The sequence below is a fragment of the Drosophila ananassae genome, chromosome 2L (genome assembly GCF_017639315.1).
Source record: "Drosophila ananassae strain 14024-0371.13 chromosome 2L, ASM1763931v2, whole genome shotgun sequence".
Lineage (NCBI taxonomy): Eukaryota > Metazoa > Arthropoda > Insecta > Diptera > Drosophilidae > Drosophila > Drosophila ananassae.
In genome coordinates, this window is record NC_057927.1 from 2,459,639 (window position 1) to 2,480,807 (window position 21,169).

The 21,169-nt window shown below is 38.2% G+C and overlaps 4 protein-coding genes across 5 annotated transcripts; 2 read left to right on the forward strand and 2 right to left on the reverse strand.

Moving 5' to 3' along the window:
* Positions 1–411: 411 nt before the first annotated feature.
* On the reverse strand, positions 412–17,063 carry LOC6500122. Its single transcript, XM_001953144.4, has 3 exons — positions 16,638–17,063; positions 11,329–11,576; positions 412–3,990 (listed from the first exon to the last, which is right to left on the reverse strand). Exons 2-3 carry the CDS (start codon positions 11,387–11,389, stop codon positions 3,845–3,847), a joined length of 207 nt encoding a protein of 68 aa, XP_001953179.1. The 5' UTR covers positions 11,390–11,576; positions 16,638–17,063; the 3' UTR covers positions 412–3,844.
* Positions 6,815–9,774, forward strand: LOC6500419 (protein I'm not dead yet 2). Its single transcript, XM_001953145.4, has 10 exons — positions 6,815–6,915; positions 6,984–7,233; positions 7,660–7,808; positions 7,865–7,979; positions 8,045–8,100; positions 8,170–8,295; positions 8,352–8,687; positions 8,747–8,928; positions 9,125–9,318; positions 9,389–9,774. The coding sequence occupies exons 1-10, from the start codon at positions 6,908–6,910 to the stop codon at positions 9,641–9,643; spliced, it is 1,671 nt and encodes a 556-aa protein (XP_001953180.1). The 5' UTR covers positions 6,815–6,907; the 3' UTR covers positions 9,644–9,774.
* An 841-nt stretch (positions 17,064–17,904) lies between the features above and the next one.
* Positions 17,905–20,927, reverse strand: LOC6500121 (S-formylglutathione hydrolase). Of its 2 annotated transcripts, none has more exons than XM_001953146.4 (2): positions 20,697–20,927; positions 17,905–18,835 (listed from the first exon to the last, which is right to left on the reverse strand). In XM_001953146.4, the coding sequence occupies exons 1-2, from the start codon at positions 20,820–20,822 to the stop codon at positions 17,978–17,980; spliced, it is 984 nt and encodes a 327-aa protein (XP_001953181.1). In that variant the 5' UTR covers positions 20,823–20,927; the 3' UTR covers positions 17,905–17,977. The 2 variants fall into 2 exon arrangements, with proteins under 2 accessions (XP_001953181.1, XP_014766392.1); XM_014910906.3 differs by lacking the exon at positions 20,697–20,927 and adding an exon at positions 18,908–19,026.
* Positions 19,175–20,542, forward strand: LOC6500420 (E3 ubiquitin-protein ligase RNF113A). Its single transcript, XM_001953147.4, has 3 exons — positions 19,175–19,381; positions 19,438–20,158; positions 20,220–20,542. Exons 1-3 carry the CDS (start codon positions 19,273–19,275, stop codon positions 20,449–20,451), a joined length of 1,062 nt encoding a protein of 353 aa, XP_001953182.1. The 5' UTR covers positions 19,175–19,272; the 3' UTR covers positions 20,452–20,542.
* Positions 20,928–21,169: the final 242 nt, after the last annotated feature.

The window sequence follows — 21,169 nt, forward strand, 5'->3', positions numbered from 1 at the left end:
TTTTTATATTATCATTAATAGAATAATTTAATAAGCTATTTACGACTAGGAGAGATCGATTTCAGGAATATCGATTATGGTTTAAAGTTTACAACTTGAACCCCGATAAAAAAATAAAGTAATTATTTTCATTAGGCAGTCCAATTCACTTTCACTAAGCTGCCTAATTTAGAAACTTCCAAATTAAAAAAACATTTTCAGGTCAAATACACCGGAAACATAAATAAAACTTCCATATTTTAATTTTCTTCATAACCCTTGGAATCCCCTGTGTCTCCAACAAAAAATTTCATAAAAAGGATAATCCTTAGATTTAAAATTTACCTTAACCTTACCTTTTTCTTATTGTGCATTCAAGGTCCGGAAGGAAACAGAAATTTGGGATATTACGGACAATAAATTCATTTAAATTCAATTTGAATAACATGCATAAACATTTCTTTATTGTAGTGTATTGTACATAAAGTATAGTATATCGAATTTAGTTTTAACAATTTTGACACTACGATCAACATTTATAGATCTCACTTAGTGTTTGGTATTAATTTATTTATTTAAAATAAAGTACACGTTTTCCGCATCGAATTCTTTGTTTCATAGTTGTACGTTTGGTCCCTCTTTTCATGACAAAAAAGAGTGCACTGCCTTCGAATTAACTACAAATTCCATAGGTTACTAGGTAGGGTATAAGTGGTCACATCTATCTCGGATACATAGATTTCTAAACGCTACGCTGAAGTGCAATTGATTAAATGCATATACAATACACATCGATTTCATTCCCCTCCAGCGGTAATAAAGTAATTTCATTAAATTTATTTCATCCCGGTCATATTCTCTATATCCTTTATATCTTTGGCCAAGTCATGTGGCAATTAGTGAGACAGCTATACTAAAATAAAGAAAATAAAACTATAAAAATGGACGTAAAGTTTACTACGTGTTCGGTGTGTATCTGAGTTCGTTTAAAAAAGCTACGAGTCATTCATTTCGCACGCAGCTTCAGTGAGTTTCCAAGGATAGGGATGCATTTTAAGTGGCGAATCCTTTCCCCCAATTCCTGATATTTTCCCTGACTCAGACACACGACAAGTGCTAAAATTTGTGTTCCCGCGTGTTCTTTCAATCTTTTTTTTTCTTTATTATGGTTGTCGTAAAATTTATTGTGCTCTTCGAGCGTGTCTGAGTTTTAATGCTGGGATTTCCTTTCTTAACGGATAATTAGTAAACTTTTTTCTCTTGGCCATTGTCCGTGGTGCACTATTAAAATACGTTTCGGTGGTTGGGTGTCGAGTTAACTTTTTACTGCAGTTTGTGGTCATAGTTTGTTGTAAAATGAAAAGAATTTTTGGCATGAATCAACAAAAATTTCTGTTAAGAAACATAAGAAAGAAACAAACCGATACCGAACGTCAGTTGGGGAACATTTAATCAAACTCATAAATCATACAAATTATCCTTCAATATCAAAAACCGCTAAGACGCATCCTCGCATTTTCCATGTCAATGGACCCATTTAGTCATCTGGTGCCGTACTGGCATTAAATCAAACAGTATCTGGTCTCCACGTGGTTGCCAAGCAATTGATGAGCTCTCATCATGGTCTGCCAATTTGTCAAACGATAATTTCTGCTCCAACGAACTTTGTCATTTATCAGTTGTTTAATTTTTAAAAGCATTTCGAGAGGATAAAACACGCCCGGTCCCAGTCCCTACCTATCTAAAAATCGAGTTATTTGTTTGCTCTCGGGCCTCTTGATGGCCAAAAAAAAAAAAAACGGAAAAAAAGGAAACACAACACAAAATGCTTCCAAACCGATGACGGAGGTTGTCTAAGCTGATTAACATTGAGCTCTCGACACATTCTGAAAAGTAGGATGTGTGTGTTTGTTGGTTTTATTTTTCGGGACGTTGAGCCTGATATACGTTTGTATTCAATAGATATTTTTGGGTTCTCAGGCCGTCAGCCTGAGATGAGCTTTAATTTATGCCCACAGCTAGCTTCTACAGCTTGTTTTCCACCAAAGGTCCAAGTCCTTTAAATGTGGTCCATTTTACTCTAATTTAATGTGAGCCTTTCTGGCCTTTATCTCCGGTTTGGAATCGCTTAGCTGCCACGGAATCGTTGTGCGATTTCTTTTATTGTTCCTTTACGCTTTGTTCGTGTGCACTGCACCCAGTTTCCGTTACTGTTTTTATTATTACAGCCTCGAGCCACGCTCCTTGGATTCCCATTCCGAAAAAAATGGCAGACAAAAAGGGCAAAAAAAAAAAGGGATATAAGAAAAGTCACTCCCTAGCTGAGTCTGTCTCTGTCCCTGTCCGTTGGTTGGTTAAATGCTCCCACGCTGTCAATATTCGAAATTGGAGGATATGTATGCATGTATGCACACAAGAAGAAATGGATTTGTGGCATAATTTAAAACTATAATTTTGAAATCATCAGAAAACTTTTAAATTGATAATATCTATAAAATAGAATAACTTATTCACAAAAATTTAATAAAAAATGTCTACTGACCAATAAATTTACATGATTTAAATCCTGTCTGTGTATATCTTCTTCGAGGAACTTTAATATTTCTCATAGTGCACTTATGAACAATGCATGTGGGATTGGGGGGCAACCATATCGACACAGCGCACTTGCAAAAGAAACACTATTATTCCTTTTGCAGCCATTATTCTGTGGTGTGAGGTTTCGTTTTGGGGTTTTCTTTTTTTTATATTATTTTTCTCCGCTGGTTTGACAAACAAAAGGTTGTTGCATGGTGGAATTGAATTGCATTTTAAATTGAAACGCCTTGGTGTGGCATAAAACAGAGAATTTATGGAGCTCGTAAAAACTCTATTCTGCCAGTTTCTTCCGAAGTGCATTTAATAAAAAACGAACTGTTTAAATGGGTTGTTTCTTTTTCGACCATAATGCCGACTCCTTATCTCGAAGAGCTCTAAAAATTGCAAAATGGAGAACGCCTAATTGGCCAGACAAAATGTCAAGTGGCAGCGGGAACCACTGTGCACAGTGGTGGCCTTACCAAGCTTCCTTTTCCGGTGAATCCTGTCACTTGAGAAAGTGCAACTACAAGGGAAACCAGCAGAAATGGAGAATCGTTTAAACAGCACAAATTCCACTGCTTTCCGATTTGTATACGTGTTCCGTGCTCGTGAGTTCACAAAGTCTGTGTTACGGCTGTGACTCTGTGAGTGTGGGTTTGTGGGTGAATAGGGCGGATGCAGCCACTCTTGGTTATTTTTGTTGGCCAACTAAATCGTCAACGTCAACATTGTCGCAGACCGTGTTGACATTTAGCCTTGCAGAGCCACCGCTGCAGAAAGAAAAAGTAAACATAGAATAAAAGAATGCAGTTTCCCATTCTTCACAACCGGAAACCCTTTAGGCGTGGATACAATATCAGGGACGAATCTAAGTGCTATTTTTTTTTTAATCATTTTTTTGTATGCCGCCATTGTAATTGAAAAACGTATTGAATATCCATGGAATCTGTGACCTGCATTGTTGGAAATAAATCTATCCTTTCTCATTCATCACTCATACGCAGGGTGGTACAGCAATAACTTTACAAAATTACATTTTTTCAACTACGTATGATTTTCATTAAAGATAAATGTAATAAAACTCTAATAAAATATAATAAATTTAAAGCAGAATTATTAAGTCCGTCCCTGTATGAAAAAAGCAACTTTCCCTGAAATTACTCATACGCTATGTGGCACATGAAAAAGGTAAAATGCCCCTCTTGTGTCTAAAACAAAGGAAAAAGAGAAAATAAAGCAAAGTAACCGCCACATCCCACTTGTCCAGTGCCCGAAAGCATATCCTTTAGGCGTTGATGTAGTACTCCCTCTTCTTTTGGCACTTCTCGTACGCAATGTAGCACAGGGCGATGGTAATGAGCACCAATATGGTAATCCCCATTATGATGCTGACCAGTATAATCTCATCGTTGATGCTCTTGTACGAGTGACCTGCAAAATGGCGAAACAAGCAAAAAAAAACAGATAAAAGATTTAGGAGCTGGCTTGACAAATTACCGGCAATTATTCTTGTCAGGTGGGTGAAGAGCAAAAAAGGAAGTGGGAAGTGTTGAATATGGGTTTCCTGCTGGTGTCTGTCAATCAACATTTTGGTTTGTTAGGGCTCCATGCATATTCAGGCGACAAAAACAAAACAAAAGCAACACAAATACAGTCAGCTGGACGATGACAAATGCATTGTTGTAAAAAAGAATAAACGATGGCCATATGCCACAAGCGAGGCAATCTGGTTGAAAAAACCCACGCACACACTCGTGGATTGGAGAAAAGAGACATAAAAATTCGTAATAAACAAAAATAAAATGGAAATTGGATTTGCGATTCGCATTTTAATGACAGCTGTTTCAATATTTTACGGCATTCCTACACATACATACATTCATACATATGTATCACGCACTTGGATTATTATTAATGAAATTATCAGCTAAATGAAATTCATGCAACACATGTATGATGCTGGATTATGGTGTAATCTTGATTTACCATTATCCTTAATAGCTGGAAATGGCTTAATTGGCAAACGCAACATGTACTAATTAACGTGACTTGTTAACCTCATTATATCAAACAAAGGGGGACATTAAACAGGATTAGTTTTCGGTGAGACGGAGATGAAATGAAATTCAAACACAATTTAAAGTTGTGAGCACAAATTTTGGTGTAACCCGAACCATTTTTGCAAATAGGCGCCCTTTGTTCGGCTCCATTTAGGCCAGATGTTTGCTGTATGGGTAATTTAACACATAATCGATGGCGCATTCACTCGCTTTCAGCACTTAACACACATCAAACATATTAAATCTTGTTTACAGGCAGCCAACGGGACGCCGCCGCAGATTTGTTAATTAGAAGGCTCGCATTTCCAAGCCCCGAAGCGAAATGGCCCATAGACCCCATGGATGGTTCTCCATAAATCTGCCATGGGACTCGTATACGTATATACGTATGTGTACAATGTGAGAGGTTAATGCAACTGATGGCGGGTATTGAGGCGTTGAGTGTTCTCAATGGTTCATGGACATTCGGCCCAGATAAATAGGCAATCATTTCGATTGCTTGGGGCACCTCACCCTCTGTCTGGGCCATAAAATTCAAATATCCAGGTGCTGCAAGTTTTGTTGAAAATGCTAGCTCATAAAACGGCACGATTTATGGCAAGTTTTCTTGTCTCTCATATTTGAGTAAGCTTTGGGATTTAGTGTGGGCATTATATAGAAAAGGCTTTCAAAACATACATATTTAGTAAATAGCATTTTCCTAAAGTATAACTAATAAATAAAGTGATGCAAAATAAATGCCAAGACTATGGATAACCACAAAATGATAAAAATTATATAAAAATGGTTTCCTTAGCTAGTTAAGCATTCCTATAGAATTTTCTAATGACGTTTAAGTGCGGTCAAAGTTTTGTGGTTCTTGCAATATAAACAATTCTTGTCCAACCATTCCGAGATGTATTTCAGGACCACAAATTCGAAATGTCTTAAAACATCAAAAGCGCAATAAAACTTTTAGGGAACTAAGAGCCAAATTGTGAGGAAGACAGAGGAGTTCGTGGTTGGACAAGTGGCATGTGAAATAATAATTCCTAGAGGAGCCTATCCAAGACGTCTGACAAAGTTTGGGCTGCCAAAACGTAAATTATGAAAGCGTGAAATATGCAAAGCGAATGCAAGAAACGAACGCCTCCGACACAAATTGAAATACGAAATGGAAACTGTCTGGGCCGAAGGGCATGGACTGAACTAAACTGAGCGTAAATTGCTAAGCCTAACCATTTTCGGAACGCCGCCCAAGGACACATGTCCTTTTCGTCGATATGTATTAAATTTCATTTATTGTTTTCTTTACCCGAAAATACAGTCAATAAAGTCATTTGACAGATTATGTGAATAGACACAACCGAAAAAAAAAACCAAAAATGAACAAAACCAAAACAAAATACAAAAGGGAAAGCAAAAGGAAGGAAGGAAGGACAATGTGGGTAGCACACTCATCTATCGTTATGTAATATCCGCTGACATGAGCCAGTGCGTGTGTTTATGTCCTGTTTCTGACATCTTTGGAAATGCTTTGTGGCCACAAGGTTTTGGTTAACATTAAGGAATTTCATTTGCGCCAGATTGAAGCAGGACTTGCCGAACCCAAACTTCAAGTGGGATGCTATCCCCTATATTTACTTTAAGTATACACCGAAAAAAGAGGATACTGTTAAAAGTTTATAAAAGTTGAGGCTTCAGAAATACTAAGTAAATATTAACAACCAAATAGAATTAAACATTTAGCCTCATCTAAACATTTTCAGTGAATTTATTTAGTTTACAAAGCTTTCTTTAATTTGAATTGGGTTGCTTATGGGGTGGCCTCGGTGCGACAGGAAATTATCAATTAAATGACATCAAAGCGACCTAATATTTAAATTTCCCTTTTCTGACTAAGATACTGATTGCCAACGACCCTTAACGCCCTGCAAGGAACGGATCCTAATGCAAGGGGACACCATTTTCCGCCAATTCAAAGAAACCCTTTTTTTTATTTTTTACGGAACAAACCATAAATATAAAAGATCATATTTTCTGTATTCCTGGCGGCTAAACATTCAACGACAACCTAAAGCTCTTTAGCTTTTGTATTTTAGTACATGCTGCCAAACAATTTTTGTGATATTTTTTTGTAAATATTTTTCAACAAAGAATATATGTTAGCATATTTTTTACAAAGGGTGCATGTAAAATACGAAATATTTACAGACTAGTCGTCCATGAAAAAGTGGGCTTAGTTTCAAAAATATTTTTAGTTACAATACTCATACAATACTGATATCAAGCACAAAAAAACACATCAAATGGCGGAGTAAGTTTTTAATTCAAAATAAAAAATATTTAAAAATGGCATGTAACCTCGTGGATTTAAATTTGTAGACCAGATAATAAAATAGGTGGTGGGGAGGCCGTGAAACGATGCTGCAGTTTCCATTGGAGAGGAAAGTCATCTATCCTAATACCCATTGCGACGTTGCCAGTGTTAGTGTATGGGTACCTTGATGGCGGAAAGGCATTTATTTGCATGTATCTGGTCTTAAACATGGCACTTTTCTGGATAAGCGAAGCTATTCCCCTTTATTTAACCGCATTGTTTCCGGTCGTGTTTTTGCCACTCTTCCAAATTTTGGTAAGCATGAGCTTATTATTTCATATTACTGCATACATATAAAAAAACCAATATGTTCTTAATGAAGATAATTTAATATTTAAAGTCAATTAAATATAAGCATAGCAAGGCATAAAGCTAAGAGTCTTTCTAAAGCTCTGTCAGGGTATGAAGATATTTACATCCTAGACCTTTAAAGCTTATATCACGATTAATGATTGGGTTCTCCTCCCGAGTTTATATAGCATATCAGGATGTTTTTTTTATCAGTCTGATTATGTATCTTTTTTTTAACAACCTAGATTAGCTAAACGATTGAAACATAGCTTCAGATTACCATCCTAGTTAAGCCTATTCTTTTTCTATCTATCGAGAAAACTGAAAATATAAACTGAATAAAAGCCTTCCTTTCATGGTTTAACTTATTATATTTATACTGTTTCCAAGCCCTCCGACCAAGTATGCCGTTTTTACTTCAGTGATACAGTGGTTATGTTTCTCGGTGGCTTGATAATCGCTTTAGCGATAGAGTATTGTAATCTTCATCAGCGCATCGCCTTGACAGTTATTCTTATAGTGGGCTGCAGTCCAAGGCGGTAAGTATGAGAAACATGGCAAGTTCCCGGAATAATCCTAGATTTGTGCCTTTCAGATTGCATCTCGGCTTAACAATGGTCACCTGCTTTATATCGCTTTGGATTTCAAACTCTGCGGCAACTGCTATGATGTGTCCAATTGTAAAAGCCGTTCTAAACGAAATGGAAGCGGTAAGCATTTCAAATACTTTCGTACTTTGTATATTTATTTATACTTGTCGATTTTTGAATTTTAGTCCAATATTTTTGCAATTTACAAAACCCAGGAAGAGGAACCAATGGAGGAAGGCGAGTAGGTGAAAAGTGTTTTTTCTTCTAAGCATGATTCAATATGGAAAACATTTGATTATTTCATTCTTAGTCCACCACATCCGTCGACAATCTCAATGTCCTTTTATTTTGCCGTTGCGTATGCCTCAACTATTGGCGGATGTGGCACTCTAATTGGAACAGGAACTAATTTGACCTACAAAGGTCTGTACGAAACGTAAGTTCAATAATTTTTTAAAATATATTAGAAATGGATTCATGGAGGTTTCGCAGGCGATTTCCCGACTCCGAGGACAAAATTACCTTCCCCCTTTTTATGATGTATTCGCTTCCATTCGTTGTGGTCGTTCTAGTTGTTCTCTGCTGGATTTCCCTTCAAATAACTCACATGGGTTTGTTTCGACCCAACAGTAAGGTGGGTCAGGAGGTAAAAAAAGGAGGTGAGGCGCAGGATGTCGTTAAAGCCGTGATCAAGGAACGCAAGAACGATCTGGGCAAGATGAGCTGCCATGAGATTCAGGTAGCCCTTCTGTTCATCCTTATGGTTATTTTGCTTTTTACTCGATCGCCAGGATTCTTTCCTGGCTGGGCCGACTTTCTGAATGCAAAGTAAGATTTCTGTTCTTAATTTTTGGTGACTTTGTTTATTTCTTAATTAATACCATCAGAAAGATAGATAGTGGTCCCCCAGTGTGGGCGGCAACCATGTTGCTCTTTGCACTGCCTACACAGTACACATTCTTCAAGTACTGCTGTGGCAAGGCTCCTTTTCCAGGACAAACATTGGATGCCTGCATGTCCTGGGTCTATACCCACAAGTATACCCCATTCGGCTTGTGCTTTTTGCTGGGTATGTTTCTACGGATTGAATCAAAAATTAATAGTAGATATATTAATTATATTTTAGCCCCAATTAAATATTTGTATTTTTCCGGCATAAGTTTTTTGAAATTATCAGACTATCGTTAAGAGTATGATAAGCTTGACTTATTTTTCTAACAATTTTGTACCTTAATAACATATAAATATTCTTATTCCTTTTCAAGGAGGAGGGTTTGCTTTGGCGGAGGGCAGTCGGGTAAGCGGAATGGCAAAAATGCTGGGCGACTCCCTTGCGTTTGCCGCAAATATGCCCGCCGCACTTGTGGTGGGGATGTGCATCATAATTTCAATATTCTGCACGGCATTTGCCTCTAACGTGGCAATGTGCAACATTCTGATCCCGATATTCTCAGAGATGGTAAGATGGTAAAACTCGGTGATGAAAAGTTAAAATGAATTGATTTTGCTGTTATTTTTTTTGTCAACAGGCTCTCGCCATCAAGGTGCATCCAATCACACTAACATTGCCAGCAGCATTGGCTTGCAGCTTGGCTTTTCATTTGCCAGTGAGCACGCCACCAAATGCAATCATATCGGGCTATGCGGGCATCAAGACAAAATACATGGCAGCGGCCGGGGTACTGCCATCATTTTGGGCTTTTTGGTGTCTTCTTATAACTGGAGCCTTATGGACCCGGGTGATCTATCCGAATTCAAGTTCGTTCCCCGATTGGGCAACATAACAAAAAAACACCTATAAAAGTTAAACATTTTCGGATAAAAAAATCAAAAGTGTAAATTATAAATATGTAAATATAATTTGGAGAAATTATTGTAGCAGAAATAAAAATTGTTTATTTATGGTGTCATTGAATATGTATATTGTTTTGTGTTTGGACTAAGTGTTAAATTGGCTTTTTCTTTAGATTTTATTTCATTACGCATTCATTTGTTTCAATCCTAGTCGAATTAGGCCCAATAATACGGGTGCCAATAAATATCTAACGCACAATTTGTGCCAATATGAACTATGACAAAGCTATTCAAAAGTACAAAAGCCTACTTAATGCTCACCGAGGGATAAAGGAGGGAAGTGGCATGCTACAAATGGGCGTTCGAACTCACTCAACAGACAGTATTTTGGGGCAGAGGGAAACAAAAACTTTGTGCAAACACAGCAGGAAGTCCTTAGGTTGTTATTAAAGTACTCTTCCCATTTTTCGGCTGGTACTTTACCTGGAATCATTTACATTCCCGTCGGCAGAGGGCCGAGATAAAATCAGGCAAAACAAAATTACTCTCAGAAACTGAATTATATGGCCTTCGTGCGTGAATGATATGTTGAGCAGTAGGTACCCCAAGAAGGCAGAAATCCCCAGCTGACATACGCATAAACAAATAACGTAAGCTCGCAGGCACACAAAAAGCAAATACCAATGTGAGCATATTCATGTTCAGCAGAAGAAACTCACCGAAATAAATGTAATAAAAGCCCAGACGGGCAGGACAAGCTCATACATACATACATACATAAGTAATCGAGACACGAATAAAAACACGCTTTTCAACACTGATTACTGTAAGGCATGCGGCAGAACTTCATCAGCATCCCGGGGAACGTGGCAGGAACGTCAGAACGACGCCATTGGGAGGAGCCCGCCCAGCCTAAGCCCGCCAAATGGGCGACAGAGCGGACAATTCAGAAGGCCACCCACCAAGCACCACCCTCTTGCCTCCACGCACCACCTACCGCCCATAATTCTTTGCGTTTTCAGGGGATATACCGTGGTTAGGGAATAAAATAACAATGATGTTAGTCATTTATTTATGAACCAATAATAATGACTGATTTCTATAAACATAATTTTTATTGTACAGATTTTTCTACAATGAATATTTTGTGAGTCTGTCTCGGCAACGAATTGAACCAAATAATTTATTTATGAATCAATAATACGAGAGACATGAAATTGTGCGGACAAAAGTAGACTACGTTTTTTGAGCAGACAGCTTGAAATACTGTTGATTAAAATACATAAATATTTAAGCGTTTTTTACATCAATATAAACACAGTTGGAATGTAATTAAAAAGGTATTTAAGTGAATGGGATGAGGATGAACGTGACGATGAAAGAACCATGGCTGATTTATTTAAAATTCAAATGGAATAAAACTACACCTACATCACTTAGGGTAACTTAGGGATAAATAAACCAACAGTTCTTCATCATTAAGATAATCAACGACAAACAACATATTTTACAATTATCTTTCTGACCAGAGGCTATTCTTTTAAAAGATCTAATCATATTTATGGTTTTAAAGGAAAATAAAATAATTAGTAGCAAATAATCTTGAAAAAAGGAAGCCGTAGTTCCGACCCAATCTGTCTCCATCCATCATCCAGCATTTTCCGTATCTACTCACCACTGTAATAATTGTTGTCCGAATAACCGTATTTGCCGGCTGTCCTGCCCCCGCCGGCCATCTTTCTGGATTGCTTTGTTTCCCTGTTACTTCGTGCCCCAGGCTAAGGTGGGCAAGGTTCTTGTTGCTAGTTGTTAGGGCTGTTGCTGCCACTCGAGCACCATAAAACACTCAAAGCTGAATGGCTTGCTGATCGGCTTTTGGTTGTGTTACAGTTCCTGCTGCTGCTGCTCCTGATGTGGATGTCGCTTTGAGGAAAAGAGAGAGGTATGCAAATAAAATCAGAGTAAATCCAGGCCAGAAAATTGTTAATGACCCTGTCAGAAGAATAATCAACTTGGGTATGAAGCAAAAATCAGAAATTACACATGCCCGAGGCGAGGAACACAGGAAACGGAAATAAGCCATACAAATGTTCTGGATTTGGGAAAAACAAACTGAAATTAATAAAATTATTTGAGCCGTTTTGTGTTGTAATATAAATAAATATTTTTATGATTATTTTGCACATGATAACACTGAAATAAAAGTGTAGCGAAAACTTACTATGTATATTACTCATACGCCATGTATGTCGTCCATGTAAAACATTTTTTACATTTAACACATTTTTAAAATTAATTTTATGACTTAAAAACATCGAATGGAAGCCCTTTCTGGGAACGCATTTGCTTAGCAGCAAGTCACGTTACGTATACGCCGTGTCAGCTTGTTTTAATTACACAAACCCCCAAACAGAAGAGCCTGGCTTGTCTGGGCGCGTAATTATGCATATAATTAATATGCATGTACTTATTTAATATTAACCGAATTGCTGCCAGTTCGAGCGTGTCACCAGCAGAAAAGCACCAGAAGGAGCAGGAATCGAGACCTGCTCCCATGGCAACAATAAATTGTGTTCAATTTGTGTAATTAGTGTAAGAAGCTTTAGCCGGCAAAGGTGAAAGGACGTGTGCTGTATATTTGTGTATATGTATTTGTGCGGATTAGGGGCGGGACCAATTTACACAAATTGTTTCCCAGCTTAGAGAGAGCAATTTGAAAATTGCAGTGCCCAAGTGGGCTAAGAAGAAGGCTGTGCGGTTTCGCCTGATTCATTTCTCTTGTTAGTCCCCCCATTTGGTATGCTGGGACCTTCTAATAAGGTGAACTGCAGTCTATGAGCTGTGGTATTTGCCATGGAAAATAAGCACGTTGCAATTTGCCAACTATAAATTTTCTAAGAATCTGAGATTAACGCAAATTGGTTTTCGCTTTAGTATCTAAAAGAGGGTGTCTGTAGAAAGTGTTGTTTTAGACTTAATTAAAGCTTAATGAAAGTTGTTCAGTATAAGTGGGCAAAATGTGGTATATGATAATATAGTTCCAGCGGCTAAACAACCATGAAATTTCTTTTCGAATAACTTTTAATGGCATGATGTTGAGTTACTAACATTGCTAACCAATGTTTATTAAACAAAGTTCAAAACTAATAAGCAGGGACATAGAAAATATAGAATAATTAATTTTTTCTCCTTTTAATAACCTGAAAATACCTTTCATTTATTTCCTATATAATTATTTCTGAAAATAGTTCAATTCAATTGTTCTATTAAAGCTTTTGTGTATTAAAAGTATGCGAACTACTTTCAATTAAAAAGCGCGTTGAAAGGATAGGAGGAATTTGTAATTGCATATTTAATTTTCAATCAATTTACTATTTATAATGCCATTAAATAGAGTTCAACAAAGACGTGCTAACTGATTGAAATAAATACAATTTAAATTAATTAAATGAAACCTACTTTATCCGCTTGCATTTATTCGTCAAACTTATACCATAAAGCATCATCAATCACGGAAAGTTTTGTTGTTCTAGTTAAATAGCTGAGTGAGTTTGGATCCAGTTCCACTTCTGAGATAACTAATCTGCGTTCCGTATCACATCACTCACTTAGGAACCATCCATTCACGGCAGAGATATTAGATTCCTGCCAATCGAGTGAAACTTTTGTTTGGCAAACTTTTTTGCTGGGCAATTTTTCGTAGTCTTTTGCAGTGTTGTGTCTCCCACGCACAACAATATGTTATGACCGTAAAGTTATTCCAATTAAAATGCACATCTTTCGAATATTCCTTCGTGGGCATCAAATTTGATTACCGGCTAAACTTTTCATTGGATCAGTTTTGAGAATTTCTTGCACGTACTGTGAACAAACTCAATTACACGTTCAAAGAGCAATTTCTCGAGGACCCCCTTTTCCGTTCAACAAAGGTGGCAAACAAATAATACAACAAGTTTTGTCCCCATTCTGTGTTTGTGTGCCTTGTATTTTGTATTGAGTGGCTGTTATACACTGAAAATATTAATAATAGTAAAGATTTACTGTATTTTGGCTTGGGATAAGTAATTTTCGACTTTAAAACTTTTCAAACATATAAGTGTCATAAATTTCGATATCTTAGAACTATCAGAAGAATCTTTATTTTATGGGTATCTATCTTTTTGAAGTGTGAATGCATCGGTTAAGTTTGAATTCAAAGCAAGGAGACCGCAGTCTAAGCAAGAACATATGTTGGATACAGATACACACAGCCGGGCTTATAAGAAACAAACGTAAAATGGGAAGAAACGGGACGAGGGATACAAGAGAAATAGAAGCAGGACCCGGATGACTAGAATGATGGCTTCCATGTCAGGTCCCAATAGGATCCCTTACTGGCTCTGACCTCCTGGAAAGCCAAGTGATGACCGAAAATAGCAGTAAAATTGTCGCCTCTGTTTGTCTGCTTTTGTGTGTCATTGTGTGAGTATGTATGTATGTGCATGTGTTTCTAAGTGTTTGTGTGTGTGGTGTATGCCACATCCTGTTTCCCAGGCATGGCGTGTGCGCACGAGTGCCATTGTCTAAATTATTTGGATGGCGTACATTTTCCGTTGAATTTGCGTGCCCTGCACCGAGTGCCTGCCATGACCATGGACCCTTCTTCGCACCTCCACCACTTGGCATTTTCAAAGTGGCAGGAGCAATGGAGATGGAGCCTGTATCCTGATGGGCTTCGGCCCTCAACGCCCGAAAAACAATACATCAATTTGTTCGTATGCACGTGGCTTGGGTGTTTGTCATGGCAAGTGATTTCTCATGATTGGCCTAATTGTCAGTCAGGTCAGAAACACTCACTCACACTCACTGAAAACCGTTCCGATCCTAGCATTTTCCCAGCTTTTTAAGTACATTTTCACACATATTTACTTTTCCAGTTTCTGCTGCAAAGTGAGTGAAATTATTTCTTTAAGTTTCTAATTAATGCACATAATTAAGTAATTACAAAAATTTTCTCGATTTTATAATGGTAAGGTTGAATAATGTATTAGTTTCATTTTAAGTAAAAGTTTCAAAATAAATAAATTAATTTAAAAATAATCCTATAACTCCACTGGAACTTTCATGCCGACACTGCGTATGCGTAATATATCTCAAATGAAGTCCACCCTAGTGCTCACGTTTAATATATTTGTAGGTGTGAGTTGTGTTACAGGTACTATATGTACACACTCTTAATTGATGTGCTAATGGATGCTTTGTTTTTAAATGGCTTTTATTTTTACTGAGTCAACGCCATTTAATTGGAAAAAAGCTGTAAAAACATTCGTATCAGCTTCGTACACACTTGATCGGATTCTGAGAATATTTGCTGAGCGACAAGGTAATAAAGTAGAATCTATACAGCTTTATTTCCATTGAATTTCAGATCCATGTCTTCCCGATTGAATAAAAGTTTCCACCTTATGGAAAATCTTGAGAAATAAACGGATACTAGTCTTCTCTGGAGAAAACTTTTTAAGTTTCAGTAGTTTGGCAAATAAATGGCAAACGTTCATCCTTTCACATTTTTGTATTGACTTGTATTGATTTTCTGCTTACTGTATTCGAATTAATTCCTGGTGTCCTTATTCTGTGGCAGCTTCAAAGGTAAACTCTTTAATTAACCCATCACATTCTTGTTATTTCGGTACAAAATATTATGATCCACCAGGGATTACGAAGCTTGTTGTACCGGCTTACCTGTAATTAGACTGGGGAAAACTTTCTGTCCAAGATGTTTATGAAGTGCCCATGTGTGGCCCACAATTTCCCATTAACCACAAGTTTCAGCTTCACTCGTTTCGCATCACTCCGGTTTTTTCGAAGTGGCAGGAGGTTGCAAGAAAATCGACGTATTCCATGTCTTAACTGGCATTTGCTTGAGCTCTACGTGGAAAATAAACCGAGTTTCCTGCACTGTGCAGGCTCTTTATAAATGGAAATGATGCTTAAGTTGGTTTCATTTAATGCGGAGAAACGTGTTATATATCAAATGCAAACTTAAGTGGGAGGATTCTTATAAAAGAATTAAGGCGAACGTTTTATAATTGAAAGCTCTTTTATGGCTTCGCAAAACAGACGCTTGTTTAAGATTATATTTTTATGGTCGGGGAAAAAGTGAAAAATTATATTTTAATGCAAATTTTCAAGGGGAGAAACAGATGCGCAAGCTGTTTTTATTATCGTAGAATGCATTATTTTAGAATGCTCAGACGTTGGTTTAGAGTCTTCAAGAAAACATAAAACTATAGTCTTAAAAAAAGAAAATTTTAAATCCTTAACTTCTCTGTAGGTTGTCTTATTAAATCAGTATATTTTTTTTTGACTTGAAAGTGAAGCAACTGTTTCGACTTTGAAATCTTCAATGTTAAAGTATAATACTAAAAATTCTTGTTTCGAGTTTAATATCTTTAAAACTGTTGTACGCTCCTCTTCTTTTTTAAACGCTAATTCTTATAGAGGTAATGGGAAACCAAACATCACAGAAAAGTTTTTTATTTCAAAGTTAAATTGGAGATTATTTGAAAGTGTAATAAAAAACCATTTGTAATGAACAGAAAAACAATTCCACGAAGACCCCGAAGAGGACCCCAAAGCACTTTCCAAAGTACCATTTGATAATAAAACCGTAAAATTCAATAGCTAAATCATAATATGCAAATGATGGCCTGTGAAAACAAGGCTTAAATACTTTAAATGAGTTTAAAGCCCAGGACCGTGGCCACATTGGCATAGTTGATGGATGGTGATTGGGTTGCTTGAACTTGACTCTGAACTGTGAGAAATGGAGTGCTGATGGAAGTGTAAAAATGCCTGCCAAGCAGTAAAACGGCGAACATAAAACATTCACTCCTGCTGCTCATAAAAAGGGAAAAAGGGTGCCCGCCCTTACCTGACAGACTGGCTGTAGAGTTCTACGCGGGTCTATAATTGATTTATATTGGCCATATGCCCAGGACTTACCACTGGCGGGCTTTGTTGTCTGCCAACTGCCATTAAATGGCTAATTAAGATTTCAGCTCGCTGGCATTCATCCAGCAGTTGGCCGCAAATCTCACGCCTTTCAAATCCTTTTCCTCTTTTTTTTTCGTTGGTCCTTTCGGATAAGACTTCAGGACGTCAGGCGACACAAAAGCGCGCGAAATTACACAAACAATCGGGGCACACAGGACAAGCCGCACGCACACGCACACAAGCCCAAAAACGGAGTATTCGGATCCTATTGGTCCGAGTAAATATGGCGCCAAACGTTTCGAGAATATCGTCTTTTTGAGCCTCCTTTCCAGGACTTAACACATCTGGTCCATCTGACGGTTTTTGTTCAACTGATGAATGAACCACGCAAAGGATGCTAGTCGGCAAGGATGCGGAAAGTTTCCAGCATGCCGTGGTCCCAACGCAGAGCTTTACTACGATTTGAGCTTTTCCCCCACCTACCAGTTCCAAGCAAAAGCCAACTGCCAGAACTGCTTCCGATGGAGTATATTGATTATGATAAGACTCTTGAAGAAAAAAAAAATGTATTTCATAAGAAAGATATTTTTATACAATTTAAAAAATTCGAATAGGCAAAATAAATCTTTTATGTGCTTTCCGACAGCTGGCCCCTAGCGATTGCAATAGCTTAACTTAATAACAATTTCCAACAGATAATCAAGCTTAATACCTTAAACGTTTTGTAGATCGATTCTCCGTCAATCTGCATCAAAATCTGTGAACAAGCTTTTTTTAGATTTTTAATAAAATTTTACTGGAGGATCCTTTTCAACGATAGGGAGAATGCATGGAAGGCCAATATGGCCCCAAACGATTGCTATATCTTGGCCAATTTCAATCCGAATTCTGAGCGGAATACCTTAAACGATTTGCAGTTTCATTCTCCACCAATCTCCATCAAAATCTGTGAAAATGATTTTTTTCGATTTTTCATAAAATTTTCTGTAGGTGTAGAGGATTCCCTTCAACGATGGGGAGAATGCATGGAAGGCCAATTTGGCCCCAAATGATTGCTATATTTTGGCCAATTTCCATTTGATTCCTGAGCGGAATACCTTCAACGATTTGTATATCGATTCTCCATCAAAATCTGTGGCCCTTCTGGTGGCCGCAGAAGGATATTATGGCGACATCGACGGCTATATCGATTGATATTGGCTTTCTTTTCAAGTTTTTAATATGAAACTGCTTTTTATCTTATGATCTTTAAAGTTTTAACAAACACACAAGCTTATACGTTATTAACGTTTAATTTATTTTACAATGCAAACCGATGAAAAAGTACAAGTAATAATGGCATTGCATCCTCAGGCCGCTTTCAGTAGTGAAGCATGGTAGGCGAAATGTTCTGCGATAAAAGAGGCGATGTAAAAGTAGCTGTGATCGTAGCCCTCGCGGAGCTTGTATATTGTCTGGATGTGATCGTTGCCTGCTGCCGCTGAAAGGAGGTTTTCCGGAAGCAAATTATTCATGAAGTTGTCCTTTGCTCCCTGGTCGATAAAAAGCTCCTGCGGCGTGCTCTCGTACTGAGACACCAAGCTCGTGGCATCCCACTCGGCCCAGTCGGCAGGGTTGGGGCCGATGTAGCCGGTTAAGGCTTTTTCACCCCATGCAGTCTTTGTAGGATTGGCGATTGGAGCAAAAGCAGAAACTGATTGGTAAAGTCCGGGATTCTTTAGGGCACAAATCAACGCACCATGTCCGCCCATGCTGTGGCCAAAGATACCTCGTTTTCCCGGAACCACTGGCAGATTCGCGTTAACCACATCAACCAGTTCTTGGGTCACGTAGCTGTACATTTTGTAGTGCTTTGACCATGGCTCCAACTTGGCGTCCACGTAGAAACCGGCTCCACTACCAAAATCGTAAGAATCATCCTGGCCGGCTATGTTCACGCCTCGCGGCGAGGTGTCGGGATTTACGACAATAAGATTGTGTTTGGCGGCATACTGCTGAAATCCACTCTTCTGGATGAAGTTCTCATGAGTGCAAGTCAGACCACTTAGGAAGAACAGTACCGGACAACGCTTTTTCTCTTCCAGAGCAGCCGGTGGCAAGAAGACACCAAAGGTCATCTCGCATTCGAGAGTGGCGGATTTGTGGCGATAGACGCGCTGCTCGCCTCCAAAGGACTTGGATAGGGTTACCAGTTCGATCGTCATGTTCTATGGATTCAGAATGAACAAAATATCAAAATTAAACGTTATACTTGCAGAGAAAATTTAAATAAGATTTACGTTTTTGGTTGCTAGACTCTAAAAATAAGCGATAACAAGCAGTGTGACTGTTTTGGAATCTGATTGAAAAGCCAATGCTTGCTTGTCTTATACTAGGAAAGCTTTTTTGAAGTTATTAAAAAAAGAAAATAATTAACACAGATAAAATGAGAAAATTAAAATTTTTTTTTTCTTCACATTTTAAGTACGTCTAACATTTCAAAAAAAAATTTCCAACATTTTCCGCTCTTCTAATATTAATACTAAAAAAAATACCAGCGTAGTTTATTTTTATCGATAAATATTTTTACCACCTCTAGCAGTCGGCATTATTATTTTGTTTAATTGTAAATAATCGCAGAAATAAACTAAACTGTAGCCTAAAAATGTCGGAACAAGCTGCCAGCACCTCGGCTTTTGGATTCAAAAAGCGAAACATCAACAAAGGAGCCGCCATGCGCAGGAAGAAGCAAAGCAGTAGCAGCAATGACTCGGGTATGTGGCAATTTACCGCCAAAAGAAAGTTAACTAACATTCATTGTGTTTTTCAGCAAAAAGCAGCGACGAGGACGCAAATAGCAAAACCAGTGCATTAGTCCGAGCGGAAAATCGAAGAAAGCGCACAAATCCAAACTATCAGAGCACCAAAACTTTGAGCAAAAGAAAGGCGGGAGTCGCCGATGCCGACTCCTCTTCATCTGCTTCCGAGGACGACAAACTGGGCGTAGCGTACAAGTCCAAACGAGAAGCCTTGCCCAGTGGACCACAGGATCAGGGAGCAACAGCCATCAATGAAATGGACACTGAATTGGATCGCGATGCTCAGGCCATTCATGCTAGATCCATCAAGATCAATGAGGAACTGGGAGGCAAAGAGGACGATAAGATCTACCGCGGAATAAATAATTATGCACAGTACTACAAAAAGCAGGACACGGCAGCTGGGAACGCTAGTTCCGGAATGGTGCGCAGTGGTCCAATAAGAGCACCGGCACATCTCCGAGCCACCGTGAGGTGGGATTACCAGCCGGATATCTGCAAAGATTACAAGGAGACTGGCTACTGCGGTTTCGGCGACAGCTGCAAGTTTTTGCACGATCGCAGTGACTACAAGGCCGGCTGGCAACTGGAAATGGATCATGAGAACCAGCGCCGTGGTGACTGTGATTCAGACGGAGACGATGCAAAATATGAGATTCACTCAGACGAGGAGTCGCTGCCCTTTAAGTGTCACATCTGCCGGCAGAGTTTCGTCAATCCTGTGGTAACCAAGTGAGTGGAAAAACTATAAATCATCTGAATTACTTTAAAATTGATAAATCTTATTTTGTAGATGCAAACATTACTTTTGTGAAAAGTGCGCCTTGGCTCAGTACAAAAAGTCGCAACGCTGTATTATTTGCTCCCAGCAAACTAATGGCATTTTCAATCCCGCCAAGGAACTTATAGCGCGTCTCAAAGCTAATCCTATGGAAAATTCTGATAGCGATGCAGACATTGATGCGGAAGATGAAAAGGCAGATGATGAAAAACCTCAAGAGATCTCTTCCGAAGAAAGTGATTAAATCCTATTTTTTTCCCAACAGTTACTACCTAAAATAATACTTAAAAAGTTATGTTTTTAGCTATTTTGATAATAAAAGTGAAAATATTTTACATTTTCTTAAATTGGGATGTAAGTAAAGCTTCTGTAGAGGAGCGGTAGGTGGCGCTACTTAGGTCATGTAACAAGGAGTGTCTATTAATTCAAACAATATACATATTTGCTTTTTGAGCAAGAGAAGATTTTAATTTTGAAACGCCTACTTACCTCGGTCATTATGTGGCCAAAACTGAGAACGCCAAACCTTTTGGGTCTGAATGAATGCTTTGTTATTGAATAGATAAAGGAACTTCTACCACTGACACTTGGCAGGCGCAACGGATTCCTTTCCATGCCAAATGGGCATTTGTGAAATTCAACTAGCGCTCATGCGTCTACCTATGGGGCTGGAATTAATTTAGGATTTTGATGACGTTACGGATGACATTTAAAGCTTTGGGTGCCTTTAACAATCTAAAATTCAGTTCAAGCGAAAAAACAATCAAAATAACACAAATTGAAGCCCGGCAAGCAGCTGAAACTATCGTCTTCTTGGACCTCTAAAGTGAAAGAGCGGCGAAAGTCGGGCGCAATATTATATCCATAATTCAATTGCCAGAACTTTCATTTCCGGTCTCGTGCGCATCAGCACACACAGGCATAGAGACACAGAAGAAGCAGGGAAAAGAGGAAGGGGAACA